At 44.6% G+C, this 25,415-nt stretch overlaps 1 protein-coding gene across 1 annotated transcript in view; it reads left to right on the top strand.

The window, feature by feature from the left end:
• ROS1 (ROS proto-oncogene 1, receptor tyrosine kinase) overlaps positions 1 to 25,415 on the top strand; it is a 209,934-nt gene that overhangs the window by 162,018 nt on the left and 22,501 nt on the right. The window contains exons 35-36 of the mRNA XM_040430082.1: positions 15,135 to 15,264; positions 25,269 to 25,366. Coding sequence (XP_040286016.1) covers positions 15,135 to 15,264; positions 25,269 to 25,366 — 228 coding nt within the window. The remainder of the gene's footprint in view (positions 1 to 15,134; positions 15,265 to 25,268; positions 25,367 to 25,415) is intronic.

The raw sequence follows: 25,415 nt of genomic DNA, 5'->3' as shown, positions 1-25,415 counted from the left end.
AGCCTCACAAAGTGACTTCAGACCTGTAGTGGTCCCTAAAAATTGGGTTTTTGTAAATTTCTGAAAAATTTCAAGATTTGCTTCTAAACTTCTAAGTCTTGTAACATCCCCAAAAAATAAAATATCATTCTCAAAATAATTCAAACATGAAGTAGACATATGGGGAATGTAAATTCATCACAATTTTTGGGGGTATTACTATGTATTACAGAAGTAGAGAAACTGAAACTTTGAAATTTGAAAATTTTTCCAAATTTTTGGTAAATTAGGTATTTTTTTTCTGCAAAAAAAAAAATATTTTTTTTACTTCATTTTACCAGTGTCATGAAGTACAATATGTGATGAAAAAACTATCTCAGAATGGCCTGGATAAGTCAAAGCGTTTTAAAGTTATCAGCACTTAAAGTGACACTGGTCAGATTTGCAAAAAATGGCCTGGTCCAGAAGGTGAAATAAGGCTGTGTCCCTAAGGGGTTAACCACTTCACATCTGGGCCTTCCTGACCAGGCCTAATTTTGCAAATCTGACATCTCACTTTATGTGGTAATAACTCTGGGACACTTTTACTTATCCAAGCCATTCAGAGATTGTTTTCTCGTGACACATTGTACTTCATGCTAGTCATAAATTTGAGTCAATATATATACCTTTATTTATGAAAAAAATCCAAAATTTACCAAATATTTAGAAAAATTAGCAATTTTCTAAATTTCTATTTCTCTGCTTTTAAAACAGAAAGTGATACCACATAAAATATTTATTAGTTAACATTCCCTATATGTCTAATTTATGTTGGCATCATTTTGGAAATGTCATTTTATTTTTTTAGGACTAGAAGCAATTCTTAAGAAAATTGCCAAAACCCACTTTTTAAGGACGAGTTCAGGTCTGAAGTCACTTTGTGTGGCTTACATAGTGGATACCCCATCGTAGAAACTACCCCCCTCAAGTTACTTAAAACTGACTTTACAAACTTTGTTAACCCTTTAGGCGTTCCACAAGAGTTAAAGGAAAATGGAGATCAAATTTTTAAATTTCACTTTTTCGGCAGATTTTCCATTTAATTTTTTTTTAATTTTATTATTAAATCTTTATTATTATTGAGACAGTTCATTACAAACATCAAAAATTGTTAATTAATACAATATATACAGTTATTGTTACCCACCCCGTTTACCCCTGTGCCTGTTGGTTGGTCCCCTTCCGGGAAAAAAACAAAAAACAAAAAAAAACAACATCTCTGCCCTACCTCGCCCTTGCCATCAACGCTATCCCCCCCCCACACCCCATCCCACCCCGGCCTCTATTCGTTCAGCCATTTCTGCCACAGTCTAGTGAATCTAGCTTTTTTCTTTATTGATACTAGGTGGAATCTCTCACTAGCAATCGAGATTCTGGCCAGATTCTCCCATTCCTTCACCGTAGGTGACACACTACTACACCAACGCCCTATAATGCATTTCCTGGCGTAAAATAAGAGTTTTATTGCTTTTTCTCGATGATTTAAGTTGCCTATCCCGTCCATTACCCCAAGGATACATGTTTAAAACTCTAGCGGGACTCTGAACCCATGATATGTCGCTATCCTTTCGTTTACCTTTCCCCAGAAATCTTGAATCTCTCTACATGACCAAAGTATATGGACGTCATCCACTCCTATCTGTCCACATTTTTTACAGCCGACATCTTGAGATTTATAGAATTTTATCAGGTCTTTAGGGGAATAGTATAAGCGATATAATATATTAAATTGGGTAACCCTATAGGAAAAGTTACGTGAAAACCCATTTTTTGCCAATATCGCCTTTTCCCAGAATTCTATCTGTTGAGAGACAGATTTTTGCCATTTATACGATAAGCAATTGACTGCTTTCTTTTCTGTCCTCTGGTGTAATAAAACTTGATATATCCTTGATATCAGCTTCTTATTCACAGTTAGCTTAGTTATATTAGCTATACTGTAGGCTGCGGAAGGGTAGATATAGGTGTTCCCTTTCCTACCGATGTCCGCAGGGCTTGTTTCAATTAAAGATAAAAAAAAGTCAAATCTCTACTTTCTAATCCACAATTATTCATAAGATCTGAATATGCAATTATTTCACCCTCCTTCCATATCTGTCCCAATTTATATATTCCATTTTTCCACCAGACTTCTTGTTGTATAAACTTTAGTTCTCTAAGATAAATATTTTCCCATAGAAGAGTGTCCAAGTGCACTCCCATCTGGGGCCACATATCTCTTACCTCCTTCCAGATTTTAGTCCATAACTCAAATAATGGTATTTTTTTGGTTTGCTGTTGTGACAGAATGTCAGCTTCCACCAGTTGGAAAATATTACAATTATTTAGTTTTTTATTGGTCCCATCTAACATAGCTTTGTATCTTTGGGATTTACTCCAGTTTATCATATTTCTAATATTGCCAGAGAAAAAATAAAGTTCCAAGTCCGGAGCGGATAATCCGCCCTCTTTCTCTTGAATATACAGAATTTGTGCTTTTATTCTGGGTTTTTTACTGCGTCATATCAAGTCCGTCAATAAGGAAGCTATCATTTTTAGGATTTTCTTAGGAACTATTGCAGGCGCATTTCACATAATGTAATTCAAGGAGGGAAGAATACACATTTTTACCAGTAAAATTCGCCCTGCCATTGAAACGTATAATTTTTTCCATACTTCCACTTTTTTCCTTATTTTCTGTATTTTGGGAAGCACATTCAAGTGCAAATAATCCATGGGGTTAGGGATAATTTGAATGCCTAGATATTTTACTGATTCATCTATTTTCTTAATTTCCAGTTGGCCCGGTATTCAGTTATTTAGGGGATCAATTGGGATACAGGCCGATTTTCCCCAATTTATTTTTAATCCGGCATATTTGCTATATTCATCAAATATCTGGAAGATCCTCAGAAGTGAACCCACAAACAGCATAATATCATCTGCGTATAGAGCAATTTTTTCTTCATGGGATCCTACTTGAAACCCACAATCCCCCTATCTTGCCTGATCATATCTGCTAAGGCAGGCATGCTCAACCTGCGGCCCTCCAGCTGTTGTAAAACTACAACTCCCACAATGCCCTGCTGTAGGCTGATACGTGCAGGCTGTTTGGGCATGCTGAGAGTTGTAGTTTTGCAACAGCTGGAGGGCCGCAGGTTGAGCATGCCTGTACTAAGGGTTCCATCGCTTAGGCAAACAGCAGGGGGGAGAGGGGGCAACCCTGCCTAACCCCCCTGCAGATAGGTATGTTATCAGAATACTCTCCATTCACTATCAATCTTGCATATTTCAGTATATAATAACTTAATCCAAGAGACAAATATATCGCCCACTCCCATTTTCTTTAATGTTAACAATTAAAATGGCCATTCTATGGTGTCAAAAGCTTTTAAAGGCGTCTAAAGTTAAAATCATACGCTTACCGCTGTTTGTGGGTTCCACTTGGGTATTTACAAAGTATCTGATAATGTTTTCAGTTGTTGTTTTACCCGACATGAATCCCGTCTGATCCTCATGTACCAGTAGTGGCAGCATCTCTCTGAGCCTAGCTGCTAGTATTCTTGCTAGTATCTTATTATCCGTATTGATCAGTGAAATGGGACGATATGAATCTGGAGAAGTTGGGTTTTTGCCGGGTTTTAAAATAAGAGTAATCAGGGCTTCCCTCAAGGAATCTGGCAATTTTCCCTATTCTCTCGAGGCAGTCACATTTTAAGCAGTTTCGGGATCAATATTTCTATATATTGGGAATAAACCTCAAACTGAATACCGTCTGTGCCTGGGGTTTTATTTTTGGTTATCTTTAATAGTGTATTATCTACCTCCACTGGGTCTAAGGGAGTTTCCAGCCTACCTCTCTGATCTATAGTTAATGAGGTAATCGTAATTTCCTTCAGAAATTGTTGTCTTTGTACTAAATTCTTATTTATTTTGGTACAGTATATATTCTTAAAATATTCTTCGAGTAGATCTATTTTTACCACTTGTTCAGTGATGTTATGTCCGGATTTATCTACCAAACAGTGAACGGTCGTGGCCAAAAGTTTTGAGAATGACAAAAATATTAGTTTTCACAAAGTTTGCTCCTAAACTGCTTTTAGATCTTTGTTTCAGTTGTTTCTGTGATGTAGTGAAATATAATTACACGCACTTCATACGTTTCAAAGGCTTTTATCGACAATTACATGACATTTATGCAAAGAGTCAGTATTTGCAGTGTTGGCCCTTCTTTTTCAGGACCTCTGCAATTCGACTGGGCATGCTCTCAATCAACTTCTGGGCCAATTCCTGACTGATAGCAACCCATTCTTTCATAATCACTTCTTGGAGTTTGTCAGAATTAGTGGGTTTTGTTTGTCCACCCGCCTCTTGAGGATTGACCACAAGTTCTCAATGGGATTAAGATCTGGGGAGTTTCCAGTCCATGGACCCAAAATGTCAATGTTTTGGTCCCCGAGCCACTTAGTTATCACTTTTGCCTTATGGCACGGTGCTCCATCGTGCTGGAAAATGCATTGTTCTTCACCAAACTGTTGTTGGATTGTTGGAAAAAGTTGCTGTTGGAGGGTGTTTTGGTACCATTCTTTATTCATGGCTGTGTTTTTGGGCAAAATTGTGAGTGAGCCCACTCCCTTGGATGAGAAGCAACCCCACACATGAATGGTTTCAGGATGCTTTACTGTTGGCATGACACAGGACTGATGGTAGCGCTCACCTTTTCTTCTCAGGACAAGCCTTTTTCCAGATTCCCCAAACAATCGGAAAGAGGCTTCATCGGAGAATATGACTTTGCCCCAGTCCTCAGCAGTCCATTCACCATACTTTCTGCAGAAGATCAATCTGTCCCTGATGTTTTTTTTGGAGAGAAGTGGCTTCTTTGCTGCCCTTCTTGGGTTATCTTCCAAATGTCTTCACCTCACTGTGCGTGCAGATGCGCTCACACCTGCCTGCTGCCATTCCTGAGCAAGCTCTGCACTGGTGGCACTCCGATCCCGCAGCTGAATCCTCTTTAGGAGACTATCCTGGCGCTTGCTGGACTTTCTTGGATGCCCTGAAGCCTTCTTAACAAGAATTGAACCTCTTTCCTTGAAGTTCTTGATGATCCTATAAATTGTTGATTGAGGTGCAATCTTAGTAGCCACAATATCCTTGCCTGTGAAGCCATTTTTATGCAACGCAATGATGGCTGGACGCGTTTCTTTGCAGGTCACCATGGTTAACAATGGAAGAACAATGATTTCAAGCATCACCCTCCTTTTAACATGTCAAGTCTGACATTTTAACCCAATCAGCCTGACATGATGATCTCCAGCCTTGTGCTCATCAACATTCTCACCTGAGTTAACAAGACGATTACTGAAATGATCTCAGCAGGTCCTTTAATAACAGCAATGAAATGCAGTGGAAAGTTTTTTTTGGGATTAAGTTAATTTTCATGGCAAAGAAGGACTATGCAATTCATCTGATCACTCTTCATAACATTCTGGAGTATATGCAAATTGCTATTATAAAAACTTAAGCAGCAACTTTTCCAATTTCCAATATTTATGTAATTCTCAAAACTTTTGGCCACGACTGTATGTACTTGTTTTTATTTATCTGAGCTGCCACCAATGCGGCTAGCTTTTTACCAGGTATATGTGCGTAAATATAGTTATCTCTCACAGAGTTCTCTTTTTGTTGTTCCGCCATCAAAAATAGTTCATCTTCCATCTTGGTGACTTTATCTATCCATTCTTTATAATTTTGCTCTATAGGATTTTCAATATATATTTTTTTTCATATCTTTCCGTTTCGTGTTCTAGTTCTGATATTTTCCCCCTTAATTTTTTTTTGTGTATTGCCGTGTATTTTATAATAATCCCTCTAATAAAGGCCTTTGCGGCCACCCAAACCGTGCTAGTTTCCGCTGAACCCTCATTTATAAAAAAATGTTCCTTAATCTCTTTCAGAATTTTATCATGTGCGCCCATTATGTTTATCCAACCTACATTTATATTCATACCTCTTATTTTTTTCCCACCACCCATTTTCGTGTTTATGATAATGGGGTTATGATCCAAGATCCCCCGTTGTCCATAGTTAACTCGTTCGATATCTAGTGAACCTTTATTATTAGTGAAGACTAAATCGATCCGTGATAAACTTTTGTGCGTTTTAGAAAAACATGAGTATTTCCTTGACTTTGGGTGCATTTCCCTCCAAATATCAATCCAGCCCAGTTCCTGTGTAATACTTTTTAATTTAGAACCCAAGTTATTTCCTTGAGTGTCCCTATTCTACATATATCTATTCTCCCATCCATTATATTATTGAAATCCCCTAGCACCATCAATGATTTATCCCCTGCATTAAGCGCAAAGTTATGAATTTTTAGTAGAGTATCTAATTTAAAGGGAGGCGGTATATAAACATTTGCTATTATCCATGCTCTGTCTTCTAATAAACAATCCATGAGAATGTAACAGCCTTCCCTAGCCACAACAGTTTTTAGTATTTTTATATCTATGTCCCGATGTATTAATATACTCACTCCCCTTGCATAAGATGAAAAAACCGAGTGAAAGGAGTGCTGCATCCAAGGTCTAGTCATCCACCCCACTGTCTCATTAGTCAAGTGTGTTTCCTGCAAACAGACTATAGCGGGGAGGAATCTTTGTATTGCATCGAACACGGCAACTCTTTTTATACCCCTGATGTTCCATGAAATTATTCTCATGTAAACCTATAGTATTATCTCTCTCTTGCCTTTGATGGTCCAAGGGGAAGGGAGGGAGAGTGAAAGGGGGAGTGCGGGGGCGAGGAAAAGAAGAAAAGAAAAAGAAAAAAAGAAAAAAAACACGCCTCCAACGGCACAGGCGTACCAAATACCCACCCTCATATGACCCAGGATAGCCTCAGCCCTGGCTCTCTTACTTAGCATTGCCCCCTCCCAACCCTACCCCAGCCCACTATACATCAGATCTTTTTTTTTCTCTGATACACTCACTCACTGACTCTGCTGAGTCGAAAAACCAGGTTCTATTATCCCATTCTATCTGAAGTTTAGCTGGAAACATCATTGAGTACTTAACATTATTCAGACGTAATATTTTTTTTACTTCAATAAATTGACTTCTTTCTTTCACCGTTTCCCTTGCATAGTCGGCGAACAGCATCACTTCTGCGCCCATGAGATCCAGCCTACCCCTCTTCCTAGACCTACTTACTATCTCCTCCTTGTCCCTAACTGATAATAATTGCCGGTACCCTGTAGGCCCTTTCAACAAAGTTTTGTGATCTGAAATATCTTGACCCAGCTGTTTGATCAACCACCTCTGTATGAACCCGCAGGGGTCCCGTCCCTCCGCCCCCTCCAGGATTCCCAGACATCTCAAGTTGGTCCTCCTCGACTTATTGTCTAGTTCTAATAGTTAGTTTTTTTGTTCTCTATTCTCGTCTTTTAGTATGTTTTTTTCTTTAGCCATTGTCTGTAAAAGATCTTCCGTCTCTGCTATTCTTTTCTCTGCTTCTGACAGTCTATCTTTATACTTTTGTAGATCTGCTCTAAGAAGTCCAACTACTTCCTTAATGTTCCCGGTCTGGATAGAGAGGTCCTTTATTGCCATACTGCAATTTTTTATTTCTTGAAATATATCCTGCAGACTGGGCACTTGTTCCCCTTGCTTGGGGTTATTTTTGTCTGCCTCTTTTTGTTGTTTAATACCTCTCTCTCCAGTCTGGGATTCCTCATCAGGCATGTTCAGAGTAATATTTTCCAACAAACCAAGGGATTCGCCCTCTGGATCTTGCAATATATCCTCCTTTTTTTTTGGTGGGGGGGAGTGCTAGTCTTTCCTCGCATGTTAGTCAGTAGCTGTTTGGACCTTTCAGCTTTTCAATATGTGGGCAGTTGGTCACAAAAGGGGGAACAGTGGGTTACACTTTTACCCGCCCTCCGTTTAAAATCATACATATGTTGTTTCCGCATCGACCCACACATAATCCGTTCAATACAGAAACACAACTATAGATGCCTCCCGGTAAATAAAACATCAGTTAAATAAATTAAAACTGTTGACATAGCCCCGGTTAGCTGTCGTTAGTATAGTATTATTGGGGCCTTTGTGTTGACTGTCCAAGTAGTACGATTAACAGTTAATAATACAAAGCTTTTAATGAGTTAGCACATTTGGCAATTAAGCAGAACATTTCTGTTGCAATGGATCCTAGTTTGCGAGCGGCTATTAGTTGTGTTAGATCCAGAACTTTCCGATGGCTTTTCACCCCCAGCAGATAGCAGGTGACTCCCGTTGTCCCCTCAGATGGCCTTCAGTTGGACTTTAAAGTTATGCTGTCCTCAGGGGCTACACAGCCTTCCCATCACAGGAGCCCTCTCCAAGTACACGGGGGAGAAGGGGAGAAGAGGGGACTCGGCGGGGCGGTTCTATTTCTCGCCACTCTGTTCCAAACTGAGAAGCTCATCCACGGTGTATTTGCTCTTTAAAATTGAAGGAACACCGAAGAGCTTGTATCTCTTATCGTTCGGTCACAGTCACCACTCTTTGTCATCCCCTTTAAGACCTGTGTCTATAAGTACCCTCTATCTTGAGGGTGCAACAGCAAGATTTTCAATGCCTTTTCCACTGCAACAGCCAGAGTTTCAACTTGAGTCCCCTTATACACGGTTCCGGTGCGTCTCAACTCAGCCCCTCAGTGCCGGTCCTCCCAAACTGACGGAGTAGAGAAGTGCGATAGACACGGGAGGGAGATTGCAAACACCGCGGATATCACTCAGAGTTTCAGCATTCCATTTTCCACCTCTATGTTCTGCCAATAGCGGCTCACTTACATTTCCTGGTCGGGAGTTAACCAAGCAATTCATCCCCTCTCATCGGGACGAAGTGACTGGAGGCAGCGGCGGCAGGAACGGGGACTCGGGACTCGGGAAACAGCACGATCATTGAAGCGGTGGAGTCAGGAGTAGTAGGTCGCAACTGCAGCTACATCGGATCCACCGAAGTGTGGGCTGGTGTCACAGGCCGGGAGGGAGGTACGCACGTCACATGCGTGCGTCCGCATACATGCTCCTCCTGGAAAACGCACACACGCAGGTTTTCCATTTTAATCTAATTTTTTCTTTAACACATCGAGGGTTAACAGCCAAACAAAGCTCAATATTTATTACCCAGATTCTGTGGTTTACAGAAACTGCTGTATGGGCACATGGCAGGGCACAGAAGAAAAAGGAGCGCCACATGGTTTTTAGATGCCATGTCCCATTTGAAGCCCCCCTGATGCACCCTTACAGTAGAAACTCCCAAAAAGTGAACCCATTTTAGAAACTAGGGGATAAGGTGCCAGTTTTATTGGTACTATTTTTGGGTACATATGATTTTTTGATCATTCATTATAACACTTTATGGGGGAAAGGTGACCAAAAAATTGGTTGTTTTAGCACAGTTTTTATTTATTTATTTATTTATTTATTTATTTTTACAGCGTTCACCTGTGGGGCATACGCCTTTTTGATCACTTGGTGTTGCACTTTTTGTGATGTAAGGTGACAAAAATTGCTTTTTTTGACACAGTTTTTATTTTTATTTTTTTACGGTCTTCACCCGAGGGGTTAGGTCATGTTATATATTTATAGAGCTGGTAGCGGCGAGTCCTAATATGTATACTTTTTAAAATTTATTTCACTTTAACACAATAATAGCATTTTGTAAACCAAAAAAATGATGTTTTATTGTCTCCATGTTCTGAGAGCTATAGTTTTTTTTATTTTTTGAGCAATGTAGGGGCTCATTTTTTGCGGAATGAGGTTTTATTGGTACCATTTTGTGGGACATACGCCTTTTTGATCACTTGGTGTTGCACTTTTTGTGATGTAAGGTAACAAAAATAGCTTTTTTTGACACATTTTTTTATGGTGTTTATCGGACTGCGTGGATCATGTGATATATTTATAGAGCTGGTTGTCACGGACGTGGCAATACCAAATAAGTCTATTTTATTTATTTTCTTTTTTTAACATTTTTTTTATTCCTTACTTGGGGAATTTAGGTTTTTTTACATGTGAAACCTTTTTTTTTATTTTTTTATTTTTTTATTTTACACTTTTCGTCCCCCATAAGGTCATACAAGACCTCTGGGGGACATTTAATTTAATTTTTTTTTCACTATTGATTTCTCCTGTAACTGGGGCTGACATAGTAGCCCCAGTTACAGTGGAAATACACCCCCAGAGAGGCTGTACAGCACTATACTCTGCTGTACAGCCTTAGTGCAGCGCTGATCGAGGTCTGTGAAAGACCTCACAGCTTCTGGACTCTCCCGCTGTGTATACAGCGATCTAGAAGACCTTCCTTCTCTAAGTCTGGGTTCAGACGGGCGTGATGGATTTGTTCAGGATGCGTCCCGGGTGCATTGCTCAAACCCGCGCAAGTAGGTATGCAATTTCAGTCAGTTTTGACTGCGATTGCGTTCAGTTGTTCAGTTTTTATCGCGCGGGTGCAATGCGTTTTGCACGCGCATGATAAACTGAATGTAGTACCCAGACCCGAACTTCTTCACTGAAGTTCAGGTTTCGGTTAGGTGGTGTGTAGATGTAATTATTTTCCCTTATAACATGGTTATAAGGGAAAATAATAGCATTCTTTAATACAGAATGCTTAGTACAAGGTCAATTGAGGGTTAAAAAATAAAAAAAAATTAACTCACCTCCTCCAATTGATCACGTAACTGCCGGTCTCCTGTTCTTTCTTCAGGACCTGTCAAAGGACCTGTGGTGACGTCACGGAGCTCATCACATGGTCCAATCACATGATCCATCACTACGGTGATGGACCATGTGATGTGACCATGTGATGTGACATCACCACAGTGTCACGGATGATGTTGCAGATAGCTGGAACTAATGAATAAATATCCGACTGGCTTGATCCCAAACTAAGGAGCATATAGGTGAGCCCTATAAAACCCTAAGAGCTCTCCCTGACTGCAATGCCCATGCAAGGGTCTCAATGGTAGACGATTGCATGCCCACGTACCTAGACTGTGTGACACCTGAAAACCCTATAATAGTGAGGGGACACGACCACCGGCTCCCTGCACTTAATATGGAAGGAGTCAGGGTCACCTAGAATCAAGCCAGCAAGGAAACACAATACATGAAAACACTTATCTGAGTAAACAGCAGCAGCAGCAGCCTCCAGCAGTGAACACTTCATCCAGGAAGTGGTATAAACCGCAAAGTGAGGCAGTATGGAAGGGAATATAAAAGGGAGACAATTAGTCTAAATAGGTGACACCTGGGAGAAGGAAAGGAGATGACAAAGTGAAACCAAAACAAAGAACATCATGCAAGAGGTAGAGAAGGACATCTGCCAGACCTTCTCACAGAACTGGCGGTGACACACAGGTCCTTTAGACGGCAGCTCATGATTAAAGAAGCAAGAAGAGACTGGCAACTACGCGATCAAGAGGAGGAGGTGAGTTTATTTATTTTTGGATTTTTTTTTTTTAACCCTCAATTGTTCTTCTACTAAGCATTCTGTATTAAAGAATGCTATTATTTTCCTTTATAACCATGTTATAAGGGAAAATAATACAGTGAATAGACTGTCATCTTAGCAACCATGCGTGAAAATCGCACCGCATCCGCACTTGCTTGCAGATACTTGCGATTTTCACTCATCCCCATTCACTTCTATGGGGCCTGCGTTGCATGATAAACGCACAATATAGAGCATGCTGCGATTTTCACGCAACGCATAAGTGATGCGTGAAAATCACCGCTCATGTGCACAGCCCCATAGAAATGAATGGGTCCGGATTCAGTGCGGGTGCAATGCGTTCACCTCACGCATTGCACCTGCGCGGAAATCTCGCCCGTGTGAACTCAGCGTAAGGGTTGCCCTGCTGTCATTCACAGCGGGCAACCCGATCTGCAGCTGCACGATTAGCGTGCAGCTGCCATCTCTGGATAGATGTTCCCCTCTTACTCTAATATTGTTATCACTTTACATGTATTATCATTACATTTACACATAGAAAGTTTAATTTGATTCCAACAACTCCTTCTTGGTGAGTTATTATTTTTTTTTGTCAATGACTGTATATGGCTAGAGATGGCCCGAACTATCCGACGGCGAACAGTTCCCGGCGAACATAGCTTGTTCGCGTTCGCCTCTGCCGGGCGAACACATGCGATGTTCGGTCCGCCCCCTATACATCATCATTGAGCAAACTTTGACCCTGTACCTCACAGTCAGCAGACACATTCCAGCCAATCAGCAGCATACCCTCCCTCCCAGACCCTCCCACCTCCTGCACAGCATCCATTTTAGATTCATTCTGAAGCTGCAGTCTTAGTGAGAGGAGGGAGACTGTAACTGCTGCTGATTTAATTGGGAAATCGATAGCTAGGCTAGTGAATTCAGTGTCCACTCCAGTCCTGAAAGACTCATCTGATCTCTGCTGTAAGGACAGCGTCCTGACAGCACCCCAAAAAGCCCTTTTTAGGGCTGCAACATTAGTCTGCTTTTTTTTTTTCCCTTTATATACATATTGCAGTTGCCTGGCCTGCCTGTGTGTGAGGAGCTGCAGGCCCACAGACTGTAGTGTGCCCACTGCCAGTGCTCACCCCTGTCATTCCGTGTGGCACAGGACTTTGCTTAAAAAAAGGCACTTAATTTTTACACTTTAATCTAAGGTTAGTTGCCTGCCAGTGTGTGTCAGGCTGACTTCCACTGACTGTAGTGTGCCCACTGCCAGTGCCCACCACTCATACCGGCTGGCACAGGACTTTGCATAAAAAAGGCATTTAATTTTTACACTTTAGTGTAATTTCAGCTGCTTGCCTGCTGCTAGTGTGTGTCAGGCCGACTTCAACTGACTGTAGTGTGCCCACTGCCAGTGCCCACCCCTGTCATCCCGTGTGGCACAGGACTTTGCTTAAAAAAAAGGCACTTCATTTTTACACTTTAATCTAAGGTTAGTTGCCTGCCAGTGTGTGTCAGGCCGACTTCAACTGACTGTAGTGTGCCCACTGCCAGTGCCCACCCCTGTCATCCCGAGTGGCACAGGACTTTGCTTAAAAAATAGGCACTTAATTTTTACACTTTAATCTAAGGTTAGTTGCCTGCCAGTGTGTGTCAGGCTGACTTCCACTGACTGTAGTGTGCCCACTGCCAGTGCCCACCACTCATACCGGCTGGCACAGGACTTTGCTTAAAAAAAAGGCACTTCATTTTTACACTTTAATCTAAGGTTAGTTGCCTGCCAGTGTGTGTCAGGCCGACTTCAACTGACTGTAGTGTGCCCACTGCCAGTGCCCACCACTCATACCGGCTGGCACAGGACTTTGCATAAAAAAGGCATTTAATTTTTACACTTTAGTGTAATTTCAGCTGCTTGCCTGCTGCTAGTGTGTGTCAGGCCGACTTCAACTGACTGTAGTGTGCCCACTGCCAGTGCCAACCACTGATACCGGGTGGCACAGTAGCTTGCCGATAAATAAGGCATTTAATTTTTAGACAGTAGTCTAAATTCAGTTGCTTGCCTGCTGCCAGTGTGTGTCAGGCCCGCTTCCACTGACTGTAGTGTGCCCACTGCCAGTGCCAACCACTGATACCGGGTGGCACAGTAGCTTGCCGATAAATAAGGCATTTAATTTTTAGACAGTAGTCTAAATTCAGTTGCTTGCCTGCTGCCAGTGTGTGTCAGGCCCTCTTCCACTGACTGTAGTGTGCCCACTGCCAGTGCCAACCACTCATACCGGGTGGCACAGTAGCTTGCCGATAAATAAGGCATTTAATTTTTACACTTTAGTGTAATTTCAGTTGCTTGCCTGCTGCCAGTGTGTGTCAGGCCCGCTTCTACTGACTGTAGTGTGCCCACTGCCAGTGCCAACCACTGATACCATCTCCCCGTTCGAAAAATCTATTCAATAAATGGCACCCAGATTGGGGACGTTAGAGGGATTAAACTGATGAGAATAGTACTACAGAAAATACCACTCATATCGGGTGTGACAGTAAATTGCACGGCGCAGACGCAGTCACCGTGGATAAAAACAAAGGGGAGGGAGCCAGCGTTTTTTTAACCATCTCCCCGTTCGAAAAATCAATTCAATTGACCTTTCGGGGACCCTTGGTGTTGTACGTGGCTGGGTGGAGGAAGAAACCTTCAATGACATCACCGGGACGTGGCTAGCTTGGTATCCAACCTTGTGCAAATGGGGAGTTTGCGGTTGTGCAAATGAACTGTTTGCGGTGCATTAAAAGGGGAGTTTGGTCTGTCAATGTCTGTGATGCGGGCGTAACCCTTACACTACCTGATCGATACAACATCATACCTGATCGTATACACACACTGGATGTTTTAAAGCACGTTATTCCAAACAATTTAGGAATGTTAGTTGATTTATGCCCTTTATGGATTAAAACCCGACTCTGCGTCCACTACGTAATTTTCCATGGGAGTTTTGCCATAGATCCCCCTCCGGCATGCCACAGTCCAGGTGTTAGACCCCTTGAAACAACTTTCTCATCACTATTGTGGCCAGAAAGAGTCCCTGTGGGTTTTAAAATTCGCCTGTCTATTGAAGTCTATGGCGGTTCGCCCGGTTCGCCAGTTCGCGAACATTTGCGGAAGTTCTCGTTCGCTGTTCGCGAACTGAAAATTTTATGTTCGCGACATCACTATATATGGCTCTGGGTTCTCAGTGCTAAAGTTTATGGTGTGTGGCATCAACACATGGAAAGAATAATAGGGGGAAATTTATCGAAAGTGGTTTTGGTAATAGGTTTGCAAATTTGTTTAGGCATTCAGCAATTTATGAGTTGCACTTTCATAAGATGAATTTGGAACATGTACTGCTCTTTATAAAGCCCTTCTGCAATGGTCTAATCTGGTGAATGCAGTACAATAATTTCCTGGTATAGAACACTTTAAAGATTTATTGCACGTTTCTGACAAATTATCTCCAAATAAAACTGTTGGATTATAGAAAAATATGTAAAAAAGGTAGACAGATGGTTTATAATTATAAGAGATATGTTTCTGCCATTATTTTCTCTGTGGAGTTAACAAGTTAATGCAATTTTATAGTGATGGCCTCATAATTATGCTTCTTATGTTATGTACAGTCAGTTTCATCATCCTAATATCTTAAAGCTTCTTGGAGTCTGCCTTTATAATGAACCTCAGTACATTATCCTGGAATTAATGGATGGTGGGGATCTGCTTTCATACTTGCGAGGTGCTCGGACAAACAGTGTTGTAAGTATGAGCATTGTACTCCTTTCTTCTACATGTAACAAACAAATCAAGCAGATTTTTATAAGTGTTTTAGGATACGCTATGTAAAGAATTTTCCCATTAACATCTTAATGACCACAGTGATTTGGGCCTAAGTGACCAGATACTATTTAGTCATTTTGCAGAACTGGTGCTTTAACCCCTTCTTGATGCAGCAATTTTCAGTTTTTGCGTTTTCGCTTTTTGCTCCCTGCCTTCCCGGAGCCATAACTATTTTATTTTTCTCTTCACATAGCTGTATGAGGGTTTGTTTGTACTTTCTAATGCCACCATTTAATATGCCATACAATGTAGTGGGAAGCAGCAAAAAAAAAAAAATCCAAATGGGGTGAAATTTGAAAAAAAATAACACTGCCACAGGTTTGCGGATTTTGTTTTTATGGTGTTCCCTATGCGGTAAAATTGACTTGGGCTTTTCATTCTCCAGGTCAGTAAGATTACGACTAGAAATTAGCAAATTTTTAAAACATTTGATTTGCCGGTTCGCCGAATTGTTTTGGAAATATTCGATCCGAATTTATTCGCAGTGAATTATGTTAAAAAACGTCTATTTCTTGGCTGCAGAGAGCCTTTATAGTGGTGAGTCCGTATGACATGCAGATGACAGGCGTCGCTCTTAGAATCACTGCATACGTCACTTGTTTGGGCAGTCATGGGGCCAAAACTGACCAAATAACTCAAGTATGAACTCAGCCTTAAGCTTCATGCAGACGTCAGTGTTTCACGGATGTGTGCTGTACGTGTTCTCCACGGACAGCACACGTCCCTATTCATTTTAATGTGTTTATTCACACATCAGTGTTTCAGCACGGTTCATGGGTCCGTTTTTTTTACCACGGATGCATGCTCTATTTTGTCCGTGTTCATAGATCCATCACGCCCACTATAGTCTATGGGTCCGTGAAAACCACGGATGCCATCCGTGTTGCATCCGCGTTTCACGGATCATTAATAAGAGATTCTTAGAAAATCATTTTTCAGCTGTTGAGTGTTAGTGAAACATGGATGCAACACGGACAGCAAAAAACGGATCCACGGACCCAACACGGATCTGTCACGGGAGAAAACACGGATTGAACATGGTCCATATTACCACTGATCCAAAACTAACACGGACGTCTGCATGAGGCTTTATAGGTCGATGTTAGCGCCAAGAAGAAGCACACTCCTTTTACACCGTCAGCAGCTGATTCCACATAGATGTATACAAAACCTGTTCTATTAAACGCTTATACGAGTAGAGCCCCCCTGACAGAGTGGAGAGGGTGTCAGCAGTGTTTGTTTTGACGTCACTGATTAATTTGCCCTTCCTCTGATCCGTCAGAACAATAACCCACAGAAAACGGATCCTGTCTGTGGAGCATACGCCTTCACTCGGTCAGCATTTGCTCAATAATCCATCAGTATTGCTAATGCAACAAAAAAAAAACAGGAGTGGATCTAAAACAGATGAGATGTGAATGGAATATTTGCATGTGTTCTGTGTTTTGTACCCACTCCTGCTTTTGGCTACCAAATCATAAGCCAATTCTAATGGCACCATACAGGCCTTACAACTGCTACACAGACGGGATTGTGCGTCTCATTTTTCCTTCCTTCTGACAGATCAGAAGAAAGATCAAATAAATGATGAGGCCAGCCAGGCCAAAAGCCAAAATAGTGGACCAGTCATGAAGTGGGGAGGGTGGGAACAGCATGAGAAGTCCACAGAGTGGACCTACGACATAGTGGTGAGGTGGAAGAAGCATGAGAAAACCACAGAGTGGCCCAATGACAGGGTCTGGAGTTGGCAGCAGTATGAGGAGGCCACCGAGTGGCACAATGACAGAGTCTGGAGTTGGCAGCCGTATGAGGAGGCCACCGAGTAGCACAATGACAGAGTCTGGAGGTGGTGCTGCAGCAGCATCAGGAAAAGGCCACCGAGTGGCATAATGGCAGAGTCTGGAATTGGCAGCATCAGGAGAAGTCCACCGAGTGGCACAATGACAGAATCTGGAGTTGATAGCAGTATGAGGATGCCACCGAGTGGCGCAATGGCAAAGTCTGGAGTTGGCAGCCGTATGAGGAGGCCACCAAGTGGCACAATGACCGAGTCTGGAGGTGGAGGCAGCATGAGGAGACCACAGAGTGGCACAATGACAGAGTCTGGAGGTGGAAACAGCAGCATCAGAAGGATACCACAGAATGGCAAGGTGACACAGTGTGGAGATGGCAGCAGCAGTATCAGGATACCACAGAGTGGCAAGGTGACATAGGGTGGATATGGCAGCTGCAGCATCAGGATACCACAGAGTGGCAAGGTGACATAGTGTGGAGATGGCAGCAGCAGCATCAGGAGACCACAGAGTGTGAAGGTGACATAGTGTGGAGATGATGGGGCGGTGGGTGGCAATACCAGTACCCGCTGACAAAGATGGGTGGCATCAGATGTGTGGCATCAGGTGGGTGGCAGCATCAGAGTAGTTGCTGAGGCAGGTAGCCAGAAGAAACTGGTCTCTTTTTTCAAGGTTTGGGTGAGGCGGCATGGATGATCTAAACAGATGCATCAGGCACTGGTGGGTGGAAACGCACTTCACTGTTGCAGTTATTTGTGGCGAAAGCGTTTTGTGGCCTATTTCAGTACAAAAAGAAAAATATATTCTCAGTTCACTTCTGCAGTTATATGTGGTGAAAGAGTTTAGTGGCCTATTTCAGTACAAAAATAAAAATATATTCGTCGCTTTTAGGGGTGTTTTAATTTGCTTTTAGTTTATTTCGTTTAGCTAAAAGTAGGTCAGACAGAGAAGTGCCAGGCCATGCACCGAGGAGTGGCAGAGGCCTAAATGTTTCTGGTGCAGGCAGAGGTCGCAGCAGAGTAAGAGGGCGTGGCAGCAGGAGTCGCAACGAGAGGCCTGAGCTCCCAGTGTCATCTAGCGGTCGTGTCTTGACCAGCAACCCAGATGTTCTTGATTGTTTAACCCGGTCATCCACTTCATCCCAAATGACATCAGACAACCCCAGCCAACAGTCAATGGATTCGTCAGACATAACCTTTAGTTGGCATGGCCCGGGAGCAGGCCCTGTCCTAAACCTGCCTCTGTCCTTTTCTGTTCCCTCACCGCGAGAATTATTATATGCTGTTGGCTCAGCTCCATGTTTCAGCGAGGAAGAGCTACTAAAGGACAGTCAGCAGCTACTGCCCAACCAAGATCTGGAGGAGACATCCGCTGCTTCCTCAGCTAGGCGGGCAAGTAGTGATGAGGACAGTGGCGTGGGAGGTGGTGTTGCGAGCGGTCAGGCTCCTGACCCAGAGACCGTTGAGGAGGACATCAGTGATATGCTGACACTACTCGATGATGATGAAGCCGATCGCACTTGAAAGCCGGCTGCAGAAGGGGCTGCATCATTTTCAGGAGAAGAGGGTGGCAGCTTGCCTGTGAGGCAGCGTCTGAGCCAGCAAGGTGGTAGCATGGCTGGGAGTCAGCAGGGTGGCAGCAGTGGGAGGTAGGGAGCCAAACGTGCCGAAGTAGACCACCTGATTCGCTGCAGCCTACCTACCCGGGAAGTAGTGGTGCAGGGGTTCACAGAGGCAGGGGCAGTAGCAGTCAGTCAGTGCAGACTGTTGGGGGGAAAATCACCTACTCGGCGGTGTGGCAGTATTTTGTTAAGCAGCCGGAGGAGGTTAACATGGCCATATGTAGAATATGTGAGCAGAAGGTGAAGCGTGGCCAGGGTGCCAATATTGGCACCACGACCTTGCGTTAACATGTGCAGCATCACCATAAAGTGGCCTGGGAGAACAGTGGCTCCGATGTGGTAGTCCAGCCTGCCACAGCAACCGGCATCACTCAGTGGCACGCACCCGGTTTCAGCCAATCAAAGCTCCACTACCTCAGCCGAAGGGAACTGTCTGTCATTCCCATCTTCTGCTGGTCCAGATGCTCCTACTCGTTCTCCTCCTACTCCTCGTCAGTCATTCCATCAGCAATCGATCACCGAAGCGATTGCTAAGAGACAGCAGTATGCGTGCACTCTCGAACGGCACAGAAGCTGAACATGCTCCTGTCCAAGTTGCTGGTGCTGAAGTCCCTCCCTTTCCAAGTGGTGGACCCTGCACCTTTCAGAGAACTGATGGCTTGTGCTGAGCCGAGGTGGAGAGTCCCAAACCGTAATTTCTTTGCGAAAAGGCAGTACCAGCACTGAACAAATATGTAGAACAGAAGGTGGGCCAGTCCTTGAGCCTGTCGTTGTCTGCCAAAGTGCATGGCAGTGCTGACGTGTGGAGCTGTAACTACGGTCATGCACAGTAACATGTCCTTTACGGTCCACTGGGTGAATGTGGTTACTGCACAGCCACACCAGCAACTTGGCCAGGTCACGCCGCTTCCGCATCCACGGTGTCACGCTGTTGGTCCTGCGACAATGTCCGCCTCTGCCTCCTCGTCCTCCACCATGTCCTCAGCCACCACTGCAGGGACAAGTCACAGTGCCCCTCCAGCATACCACATGTGCAGGGCACGGCGATGTCACGCTATTCGGCACCTCGTTTCCCTGGACGAACGGAGTCACACAGGGGAGAAACTGCTCTGTGTCCTTCGTCATGAAATCGAATCCTGGCTTTCTCCGCGACAACTGAAAATCGGAACCATGGTGACCGACAATGGGAAGAACATAGTTTCGGCGCTGCGTCAAGAAAGGCTGAGCCATGCGCCCTGCATGGCACACGTGTTCAATTTGGTTGTCAAGCGGTTCCTGAAGTATTCCACCCATCTGCAAGATATCCTAAAAATGGCCAGGAAACTTTACATGCACTTCAGCTACTCGTACACCACAAAGCACACCCTCCTTGAGCTGCAACGGCAGAACGGCATCCCCCAACATAAGATGATATGCGACTTTCCACCTGTTGGAATTCCACCCTCCATAGGTTGGACCGACTATAAGAACAGAGAAAAGCCATCAACGATTTCTTGATGATGCAAGTGGACAGGAGTACTCCCCTGTGTAACTTCGATGTCAGCCAGTGGTAGCTCATACGTGACATCTGCCGTTTACTCAGGCCCTTTGAGGACGCCACGTTATTTGTCAGTCACCAGGACTACGGGATGAACGACGTCATTCCACTGCTTCATCTCCTGGAACAGATGGTGGTAACAATGGCTGGTCAGGGGACTGGAGACGTGGCGCCTAGATCTCACGGCCACATGAGCCCTGTGGGGGCTGAACTGGAAGAGGAGAAGAAGGGGGAGGGGGACATTGGAGCACAAGCAATGTGTAGTGAAATGGGTGTTTTTTTTACTCAGGTGACAGGATAGGAGGAGCAGAAGCAGCCAGAGGAGCTACAGGGCGATGAGGAAGACGAGACAGAGGACCCAGACACACCGTGGCAGTATGCAGTAGAGATAGAGGCAGGGAGTTCCTCCGAGTCACTTGCACAAATGGCCCGATGCATGCTCACTTGTTTGAGTAGTGATAACCGAATTGTCACCATTCGGCAGAGGAATGACTTCTGGCTCTCCACCTTGTTGGACCCTCGCTACCGGTCCAGAATGGGGGCCTTTTTTACACCCAATGAGAGGGAGTACAAACTGAACTACTACAGAGACATCCTATGTAGTCAGTTGGCCGTTGCCTATCTGCGCCATCGTCCATCCTCTCGCAGGTCTGACCGGGGGGCCCTCTGCCCTCACGTTCCACTGCCATGGCTGCTGGGGAGGGGTGGGGTGGCAGGAGCAGTTCCAGCTCCATCAGCAGCAGCCTAAGTCTATAGTCGCTGATGAGTAGCTTTCTTCACCCTCAGTGAAGAAACTACTCACCAGCAGCAGCAGGTAGACCTGGAGCAGGACCTGAACCAGCAGGTGGTGGCATACTTGGACAGCACCCTGCCAACCCAAATTGCATATCCGCTGGTCTACTGGGCAGCCAAACTGGATTTGTGGCCGCAACTAGCAGAGTTTGCCCTGGAATAGCTGTCCTGCCCGGCCAGTAGTGTGGCATCAGAGCAGGTGTTTAGTGCGGTAGGGGCCTAGTTACCCCAATGAGAACTCGCCAGTCCACCCAAAATGTGGAGAGACTGACCTTTGTCAAGATGAATCAGGTGTGGATCAGCCACCCACCAATGCCTGATGCATCTGATTAGATCATCCATGCGCCTCACCCAAACCTTGAAAAAAGAGACCGGTTTCTTCTGGCTACCTGCCTCAGCTACTACTCTGATGCTGCCACCTGCCTGTTGCCACACATCTGATGCCAAGTGATCCTTCTTTCACCCACCTTTGTCAGCGAGTACTGGTATTGCCACCCACAGCCTCACACTGTCACCGGGTCACTTTATGGTCTCCTGATGCTGATGCTGCCATCTCCACACTATGTCACCTTGCCACTCTGTGGTATCCTGATGCTGCTGCTGCCATCTCCACACTATGTCAACTTGCCACTATGTGGTATCCTGATGATGCTGCTGCTGCTGCCATCTCCACACTATGTCACCTTGCCACTCTGTGATATCCTGATGCTGCTGCTATATCCATACTATGTCACCTTGCCACTCTGTGGTATCCTGATGCTGCTGCCATCTCAACAATGTCACCTTGCCACTCTGTGGTATCCTGATGCTGCTGCTGCCTTATCCACACTATCTCTACACTATGTCCCCTTGCCACTCTGTGGTATCCTGCTGCCATCCCCACACCATGTCAACTTGCCACTCTGTGGTATCCTGCTGCCATCCCCACACCATGTCAACTTGCCACTCTGTGGTATCCTGCTGCTGCCATCTCCCCACTATGTCACCTTTCTACTCTGTGGTATCCTGCTGCTGCTCCCATCTCCACACTATGTCACCTTCCTACTCTGTGGTATCCTGCTGCTGCTGCCATCTCCACACTATGTCACCTTGGCACTCTCTGGTATCTTGATACTGCTGCTGTTGCCATCTTCACACTATGTCACCTTGCCACTCTGTGGTATCCTGATGCTGCTGCCATCTCCACACTATGTCACCTTGCCACTCTATGGTATCCTGCTACTGATGCCATCTCCACATTATGTCACCTTGCCACTCTGTGGTATCCTGCTGCCATCTCCACACTATGTCACCTTGACACTCTGTGGTATCCTGCTGCTGCTGTCATCTACACAATATGTTACCTTGCCACTTTGAGGTATCCTGATGCTGCTGCCATCTCCACACTATGTCACCTTGCCACTCTTTAGTATTCTGATGCTGCTGCTGCCATATCCACACTATATCACATTGCCACTGTGTGGTATCCTGCTGCCATCTCCACACTATGTCACCTTGCCACTCAATGATATACTGGTGCTGCTGCTGCCATATCCACACTATGTCACCTTGCCACTCGGCGGTATCCTGCTGCTGCCATCTCCACACTATTTTACCTTGCTACTCTGTGGTATCCTGCTGCTGCTGATGCCATCTCCACACTATGTCACCTTATCACTCTATGGTATCCTGCTGCTGCTGCCATCTCCACACTATGTCACATTGCTACTCTGTGGTATCCTGATGCTGCTGCTGCCATCTCCACACTATGTCACCTTGCTACTCTGTGGTATCCTGAAGCTGCTGCTGCTGCTGCAATCTTCACGCTATGTCACCTTGACACTCTGTGGTATCCTGCTGCTGATGCCATCTCCACATTGTCACCTTGCCACTCTGTAGTATCCTGCTGCCATCTCCACACTATGTCACCTTGACACTCTGTGGTATCCTTTTACTGCTGCTGCCATATCCACACTATGTCACCTTGCCACTCTGTGGTATCCTGCTGCTGCTTCTTCCATCTCTACACTTTGTCACTTTGCCACTCTGTGGTATCCTCCTGCTGCTGCCATATACACACTATGTCACCTTGCCACTCTGTGGTATCCTGCTGCTGTTGCTGCCATCTCCACAATATGTGACTTTGCCACTCTGTTATCCTGCTGCTGCTGATGCCATCTCCACACTATGCCACCTTTCCACTCTGTGGCATCATGCTGCTGCTGCTGCCATCTCCACACCATGTCACCTTGCCACTCTGTGATATCCTGATGCTACTGCTGTCATATCCACACTATGTCACCTTGCCACTGCGTGGAATCCTGCTGCCATCTCCACACTATGTCACCTTGCCACTCTATGATATACTGATGCTGCTGCTGCCATATCCACACAATGTCACCTTGCCACTCTGTTGTATCCTGCTGCTTCTGCCATCTCCACACTATGTCACCTTGCCACTCTGTGGTATCCTGATGCTGCTGCCATCTCCAGACTCTGTCATTGTGCCACTCAGTTGCCTTCTCCTGATGCTGCTGCTGCCAGCTCCAGACTCTGTCATTGTGCCGCTCGGTGGCCTCCTCATACTGCTGTCAACTTCAGACTGTCATTATGCCCCTCGGTGTCCTTCTCCTGATGCTGCTGCTGCCGCCACCTCCAGACTCTGTCAATGTGCCACTCGGTGGCCTCCTCATACTGCTGCCACCTCCAGACTCTATCTTTGTGCCACTTTGTGGCCTTCGCCTGATGTTGCTGCTGTTACCGCCTCCTACAGACTCTGTTATTGTGCTACTAGGTGGCCTTCTCCTGATGCCCTTGCTGCTGCCGCCACCTCCAGATTCTGTCATTGTGCCACTTGGTGGCTGCCTCATACTGCTGCCAACTCCAGACTTTGTCATTGTGCTACTCGGTGGCCTTCTTCTGATGCTGCCAACTTTAGACTCTGTCATTGTGCTACTCGGTGGCCTCCTTGTACTGCTTCCACCTCCAGACCCTGTTATTGGGCCACTCTGTGGTCTCTTCATGCTGCTTCCACTTTACCACTATGTCATAGGTCCACTCTGTGGACTTCTCATGCTGTTTCCATCCTCCCCACTTCCTGAATGGTCCACTATTTTGGCTTTCGGCCTGGCTGACATCATCGTTTATTTGACCTTTCTTCTGATCTGTCAGAAGGAAGGAAAAATGAGACGCACAACGGATCCTGTCTGTGTAGCAGCTGTAAGGCCTGTATGGTCCCATCAGAATTGGCTTATGATTTGGTAGCCAAAAGCAGGAGAAGTACAAAACACAGAAGACATGCAAATATTCCATCCAGGTGTCATCTCTGTTTTAGATCCACTCCAGTTCTTTTTGGCATTAGCAATACTGATGGATTATTGAGCAAATGCTGACCGAGTGAAGGCGTATACTCCACAGACAGGATCCTCTCCACTCTGTCAGGGGGTCTCTACTTGTATAAGAGTTTAATTAAACAGATTCTGTTGACATCTATTTGGAATCAGCTGCCGACGGTGTAAAAGGAGTGCTCTTCTTCTTGGCGTTAACATCGACCTGTAAGGCTGAGTTCATACTTGAGTTATTGGGTCAGTTTTGGCCCCGTGACTGCCCAAATAAGTGAAGTGTGCAGTGATTCGTAGAGCGACGCCTGTCATCTACATGTCATACGGACTCACAGTATTATTTCACTACCAAAGCAGACTCCCTATGCGTGTTACTGCAAGGCACAGTGTTCTACACCACCATAAAGGCTCTCTGCAGCCAGGAAATAGACTTTTTTAAACGTAATTCACAGAGAAAAAATTCAGCGAACCCGCGAATCGCATTTTTTTAAAATTCGATAATTTCTAGTCCCCACCTACTTGTCTTGGCGCCTTCTGTCACTTTGGAGCTGCTTACAACATGGGGCCACTTTTAGGTTTTTTTTCCAGAGCTGCTTTAAGTTTCCAGTCCACTCATGGTCAAGGGTTTGTTTGTCTTCTCACCCTGAGTCGTTCTTATATGTAATGTGAGTAAACATAGCATGATGTACTGCTGTCATGATGCCCAAAATTTAATGACGATAAACTTGGCAAACTCCTAAAACATTCAAGTCAGAATTACATTCATAAATCACATGTAAAGGCTGACATGGAAAGTTGGTAACATTGAGTTTCCAACATAATCTAGATTTTTAAGTTTATAGTTATATGTCTTATAGGTTCAAGATACATTGTTGCCAACTGTGCATCTTCTGGACATGTCGCTGGATATTTCCAGAGGCTGTGAATATCTGGAGAAACTGCATTTTGTCCACAGGTAAATGAAGGAAAATTTAATTGTAATTCATAAGGTTCATTCCTGGGGT

The sequence above is a fragment of the Bufo bufo genome, chromosome 4 (assembly GCF_905171765.1).
Source record: "Bufo bufo chromosome 4, aBufBuf1.1, whole genome shotgun sequence".
In the NCBI taxonomy this organism is placed as follows: domain Eukaryota; kingdom Metazoa; phylum Chordata; class Amphibia; order Anura; family Bufonidae; genus Bufo; species Bufo bufo.
This window is presented reverse-complemented; position numbering and strand designations above follow the sequence as displayed.